The sequence below is a fragment of the Dermacentor silvarum genome, chromosome 7, assembly GCF_013339745.2.
Source record: "Dermacentor silvarum isolate Dsil-2018 chromosome 7, BIME_Dsil_1.4, whole genome shotgun sequence".
In the NCBI taxonomy this organism is placed as follows: Eukaryota; Metazoa; Arthropoda; class Arachnida; order Ixodida; family Ixodidae; genus Dermacentor; species Dermacentor silvarum.
The window spans coordinates 167537228-167543207 of NC_051160.1; the positions used below are offsets into that span (position 1 = coordinate 167537228).

General features: G+C 49.0%; 1 protein-coding gene across 1 annotated transcript; it reads right to left on the bottom strand.

Moving 5' to 3' along the window:
• Positions 1-1545: 1545 nt before the first annotated feature.
• LOC125947249 (uncharacterized) lies at positions 1546-4569 on the bottom strand. The gene is made up of 3 exons (XM_049671664.1): positions 4292-4569; positions 2982-3108; positions 1546-1932 (listed from the first exon to the last, which is right to left on the bottom strand). Exons 1-3 carry the CDS (start codon positions 4567-4569, stop codon positions 1546-1548), a joined length of 792 nt encoding a protein of 263 aa, XP_049527621.1.
• Positions 4570-5980: the final 1411 nt, after the last annotated feature.

The window sequence follows — 5980 nt, forward strand, 5'->3', positions numbered from 1 at the left end:
CTAGTTCTGCAGTGTTGTTGTGCGGCGCCTAGAACCGCGGTACGTGCGTTTCCCTTCAGCACAAGGGCTGGCAGAGCACCTGCATCAGTTCAGCGCTGTTGCAGGGTTTCCTCAAGGAATTGGCGCCCTGGATGGTTATCATATTGAAGTGTGCCCTCCGAAAGAACACGCCGCCGACTACTTCAACTATAAGGGGTGGTACAGTACAATTCTTCTCGCTGTTGTCGAACACCAATACAGATTTATGTACACGAACGTGGGATCACCCGGTCGAATACGCGATGCGGCAGTGTTCGAGCGGTCACGTTTACCAAGTGTACTGAGCAGCAATTTGTTCAGATTGAATGGCAAATTAATTGAAGGGGTATCGGTTGGGCCTGTTCTCTTGGCTGACCAGGCATTCCCACTGCAGCCTCATTTAATGAAACCTTTCCCAAGGCCAGGTCCTATTGGCTCAGTATCGCATGTTTTCAATCACAATCTGTCAAGTGCTAGACATATTGCGGAAAACGCCTTTGGGCGACTGAAAGCACGGTTCCGAATCATGCATAAGGGCCTGGAATGTGATATTGACAACGTAAACTGCATTATCCATGCTTGCTGTGTTCTGAACAACATTTGTGAGCAGCTAACCGTTCACTGTGATGCAAGTTGGATTGAAGTTGCGCGTAGTGAAGATGCAAGGCGGGCTCAGCCAGTATGTACAAGCAGTCGTAATGAGCCACTAGGAGTGGAAGTGAGAGAGGCACTTGCAAAGCATATTGCAGCACGGAGGGCCACCTAAGTGTTTTGACTCTCCACACAATGCCTCATGCACCAGCATGGGGCATTCACAAGCACTCCATGTACATGCTATGTGCTGCACAAATTGAATTTTCACAGTTTGTGAGAATCAGTGCAGTGCTCGACGAGGAAAGTTTTCTTATACATGACAACCATGGACATTACTCCTTACTTTCGAATGTGTTATGAATATTATTGAGCATGCAGTGTAAATGTGTTGTCTCATTTGGCTTTCTTATACTCGCTTGTGTATCAGTTTTAGTGCTGTGTACAAAAGTGGCAACAAGCAGTGCAGGGTGCTTTGTGGCAGTTGCACGTGCACTTATGACTGCACTCTTGGTATGTATTTGTGTTGTGTATGATTGGTAGGCTACAGAAGGCTGGAGTGAATGACTTTTTTTATATTCAAAGTCAAAGGCACCGGCAGATGGAAGCCCACACTGTGGATAAAATTTGTATAAACATGGATAAAGTGCCCCATAAAGGCTGGCTGGCGTTTCGAGAGGTGGACTTATGTTTTTCAAAGGCTGATTTGCACATGGTGTGCGCTTTAGATTGAAAGCAAGATTCTTTTGTGGCTAATGGAAATAAATACCTTCAAGAGTGAAACGTTGCCTCACCTTTTCAAAGAATACAGTGATAGGTCTGGTTTAGACATTAAGTACAAACAAGTACAAGTGGATGTATGGGACATCCAAAATTAGTACTTTGACGAACGAGTTTGAGGAAAGCAAAACAAAAATAATGTTGGATCCCTTGCATTCAACCTTTATTTTGCCTTGAAGCAAAATAGCTGTTCACCATTTCGGCCATATTTTTGTTGATCTCATTGGCCTCCTTCTGGAGTTCCACAAGCTCCTTGCGCAGCTGAAGGGACTCTTTCGCATTTTCTGCTGCTCGATCTTCTGCGCGGCTGAACATCGTCATCAAATCTTGCAGCACAAATGATGGCCGCTTTCGCTTCCTGCTGCTTGGTGGGCAGCTGGCAGCGGGACTTGCGGCATTCTGTGCTGCTCCACAATTCTCATTGGTGGGAGCAGGGCTCTCCTCCAGGCATCCTGTAGAGAAGGAGTCTTCCTGGTCCGTAGTGGTTGCATCCCACGATGCAACCACTTCAGCATCATCAGGTGCCTCATACACTTCTGGCACCTGCGTATGATAGGAAAAGACAATGACGTATATATGTAAAGTCAAATTGCACCACTGCAAACTAGTTGCTGGATCAGCAGCATATCTACTTGAAAACCAGCAGACCAACCAACTGTGCGCCGACATGTTGCATGCAGCATGATACACGTCAGAAGAGAGTTCTCTCCAGTTATGGCAACTACTGCTTCTAGCACTCACATTTGAAAACAAATGAAAGTTTTCAATGGCAACGTACGTTCTGGCAAACCAGTTATGCGGAAGCCTGCAAGGTGGAGAAAATTTGACAAATGGGAAAATTATCATCCACTCGGTGAAGCTTCTTGCTAGAGTCAGGTGGATGACAGTTTTTCGCTTTCGCTTCCTGTGCCTGATGGCAGTTTTTCAATTTCTGTGCCGCTTAAAATACTGCTATATCACAGCCATATAGAATCCCGACTGCAACATTGTTTGAGAAAAACATTTCTGCTCTTCAGATACTACAAATGTGCTATGTAATGTTTACACATACGTGGACATTCTATGCCATATTTCATTTTGTTAATACTTCCTTTCAATATTTAATACAGCTCAATATTTTCGTGTTTGTTTTCACGCAAATTTTGCAAATCTGCAATTAAAGTAAAATTTTATATGCACTAATGCATGCAGAAACGGTACATTTTTGCAGGCTGCGGACTCACTCACATTCCTACTCACGCCCAGTCATGCTCACCAACACTGATTCACGCTTATAGTCAATTCACATTTACTAGCACACATTCACTCATACTTGCGTCCGCTCGCACTCACTCACATACATGCATCCACTCAGACTCGCTAACAATCACCCCCGTTAATATTTAGATCCACTCAAAATCACCGTCACTGAATTTCGTTCGTACTCTCATTAACGAGCACACATAATTATTCATCCTTTTCAGTTCCAATCAAACTCAACGGCACTCACTCCTGTGAAATGAGGGGGGGGGGGGTCAAGAACGAGTCAGAGTACTTGTGAGTGAGTACACCAACCTATGTATAGCACTGTAATCATAAATAGTTGAAATTACCTCCACGCTCTCTTCCACAAGGTCACTGTCGTTGACTGGAAGTGTGCCCAGAAATGCGTGTAGCTGCCAATAAAATGGCCACTCAACCCCTTTGGACCCGGTTGAGGTCCCGCAGCGCCTGAGTTTCCTAAAAGAAAATTCCTTCAGTGCACAAAACTTCACAGCATGCAAATAAAATGTGCTTGTAATATAATTACCAGCCTTATTGGGAAAAAAAAGAATTGTATGCAGTGCTACTTATTACACAAATAAAAAAAATACACGAAGACTGGCATTGCTTTCAAAGTTTACATATCGCCCGCCTCTTTGAGACTGTCCACAGAGAAGGTGCAAGAAAGAAGAGAGCACTGCGATGCTCTTGAACATTCGGTGGAAAGAGAATGGGCAAGTTGACGGGTTCTGCGTTTTGGGTGGCATAAAGAGACATGGAGGAAGAACGCACACAGAGCTCATTGTTGGTGCTTTTTGTCTATGTCCTTCCTTCGTATGTCTATTTTTGGGCCCATAAACAACATTTACAATGCCAAATGTTTACTGTGAACTCGGAAGGAACGCGGACTGTGTGAGGTCTCGGTTGCCTGATCTTTTGAAGCAGTCAAACAGATGTAAGGAAGAGGTCGGTGAACATGCGGAGACACCGAGGATAACAATGACACGCGTTTTCGCAGCGTCAGTCGCTTGACTGTTCGCTAGCCAGCTTCCTTTTCAAAACAATAGAATTGCCGTGGCATGAACGTGCGAGGACATGCATTATCACTTTTCAACTAAGGACGAATCCAAGACGCCTTGTGTGTGTTTCGACCCACTCAAGTTGCATGTCGGAGCAATATGTTCACTGAATACCGGTGTTCGCAATCGAGTCCGATCCGGATTGAAATTCCCGACCGCGATTGACGCTCTCACATAGCTTTCGCAAAGGAGCAAATCCCGACCGAGAAGTTGGATCCCGATCGGTCTCGACCGCGACGAAAGTGCGCGTGTGACACACACATAATACGGGGGTCACACGGCGCACTTTTGATCGCGATCAAGCCCGATCCAGATCGACATTCTTGATTGCGATCGGCTACCTCGCGCAGCATACGCAAATGTGTCAATCACGACCGAGAAATTCGATCCGGATGGGGCTTGGTCGCGATCAAAAGTGCGCCGTGTGACACCCGCGTAAGATTAGGCCCAACTGCAGACGCCATGCGGCAGCGCTTAGTTTGCACGCTATTGAGTTTACGCATCGGATTTAGCCTACACGTATACACAAACACACTGGCTACGCACTGTCACAACGTGGTTAGTGCAGAGTTCGTACTCACCGGTATTGCTTGTTCAAGTTCTCAAGCTTCTGGCGGAGCTGCTTTGCTGTGAATGGAACTTCGCCGGCAGGCAGGCGTGCGTTGAGGCTGCGCGTCATCTCATCGTATATACGCGCATTTCGCGTGTTGGACCGCAGCGCCGCAAGAGTGTCTTCCCAAAGGCGTATCAACGACTCTGTTGTTGAGACAGACCAGTTGACACGCCTTTGGGAAGACTTTTCGGCCGTCACCTTGGCTGGAGCCGCGCCGCCTTCGTCCATCCGCATGAGTGCCGCCATTTTGTCTGTTTGCTTCGTTAACCTGAGCTAACTGAGGTAGCCAACCTCAGTTTGCAGTGACCATGGTTAGTGGAATAACCGCAGTTAGGCTTTCCGTCTAACTGGGTGTAACTGCGGTTGGCCGTAACTGAGGTGCGTCTTAACTGCGGTTAGCGCGCCCGTGTAACTAGGGTATAAGACGCACCAACTGCGTGGAGCGCCGACGGGGATAATGTTTCAGACGGACCACGTGCAAAGATCGCCGAAAGGGGTTTAACAAACGCTGCAAGGCACCGACACCCCCGGAAACACTGCGACGGCTATGGCCGACCTTGGCCGCGCGCGCGCGCCGGTGCAGGTCACGACGTGAAATTTCAGCTTCTGTCGGCGGCCGCTTGGAGGCAAGATGCAACAGAAAATCGCAAAAAAAAGATGTTTCTTGTTCTTTTATTCAAAGCAGCTTGTTGTATTTGTCGTTTTCAACAGTTCAACTTCCGACGCAAAAAAACACCCGCCAACTTTTGTGTCCGTATCCCTTCAAGCGTTAAGCGTTGCAGCGTCCCCTATTTGGGCTCCGGGGTGGGTGGCCGCCATTGCCGCCGAAATAAAACAAACCGTTATGGGAACACCAGCTTTTCCCCGCATACTTGATCGTCATCCCCTAAAGAGGGGACGCACCGATGAACTTTGCCTATCTTTCAACCGACAAAAAGATAACTGTCCAAAATACCATGTTGTACACAGTGAGAAATCTGAAAAACCGGCCAGATTCATTTCACCATTCATTGTTGTGAAATTCATTCATTGTTACGACGCGCAGCAGCCTGCATCTGGCGCACTTCGTGAAGCTCGTGCAACTCGAGACGCTGGAAGCCCGGCCGCCGCCACAAGCTGCCACATCGTCGGCAGCACGACGCGCCGCAGCCTGCATCTGGCGCACTTCGTGAAGCTCGTGCAACTCGAGACGCTGGAAGCCCGGCCGCCGCCACAAGCTGCCACATCGTCGGCAGCACGACGCACAGCAGCCTGCATCTGGCGCACTTCGTGAAGCTCGTGCAACTCGAGACGCTGGAAGCCCGGCCGCCGCCACAAGCTGCCACATCGTCGGCAGCACGACGCGCAGCAGCCTGCATCTGGCGCACTTCGTGAAGCTCGTGCAACTCGAGGCGCTGGAAACCCGGCCGCCGCCACAAGCTGCCACATCGTCGGCAGCACGACGCGCAGCAGCATGCATCTGGCGCACTTCGTGAATTCGTGCAACTCGAGACGCTGGAAGCCCGGCCGCCGCCACAAGCTGCCACATCGTCGGCAGTACGACGCGCCGCAGCCTGCATCTGGCGCACTTCGTTAAGCTCGTGCAACTCGAGGCGCTGGAAGCCCGGCCGCCGCCACAAGCTGCCACATCGTCGGCAGCACGACGCGCCGCAGCCTG

What these genes read in the sequence shown, in the direction of transcription:
- LOC125947249 (XM_049671664.1), bottom strand. Translation starts at nt 4,569, where the DNA reads ATGGCGGCACTCATGCGGATGGACGAAGGCGGCGCGGCTCCAGCCAAG. An exon ending in AACTTGAACAAGCAATACCG is followed by an intron (nt 3,109 to 4,291) that starts GTGAGTACGAAC and finishes ATTTTCTTTTAG; the next exon opens with GAAACTCAGGCGCTGCGGGA. An exon ending in TTGTGGAAGAGAGCGTGGAG is followed by an intron (nt 1,933 to 2,981) that starts GTAATTTCAACT and finishes TATCATACGCAG; the next exon opens with GTGCCAGAAGTGTATGAGGC.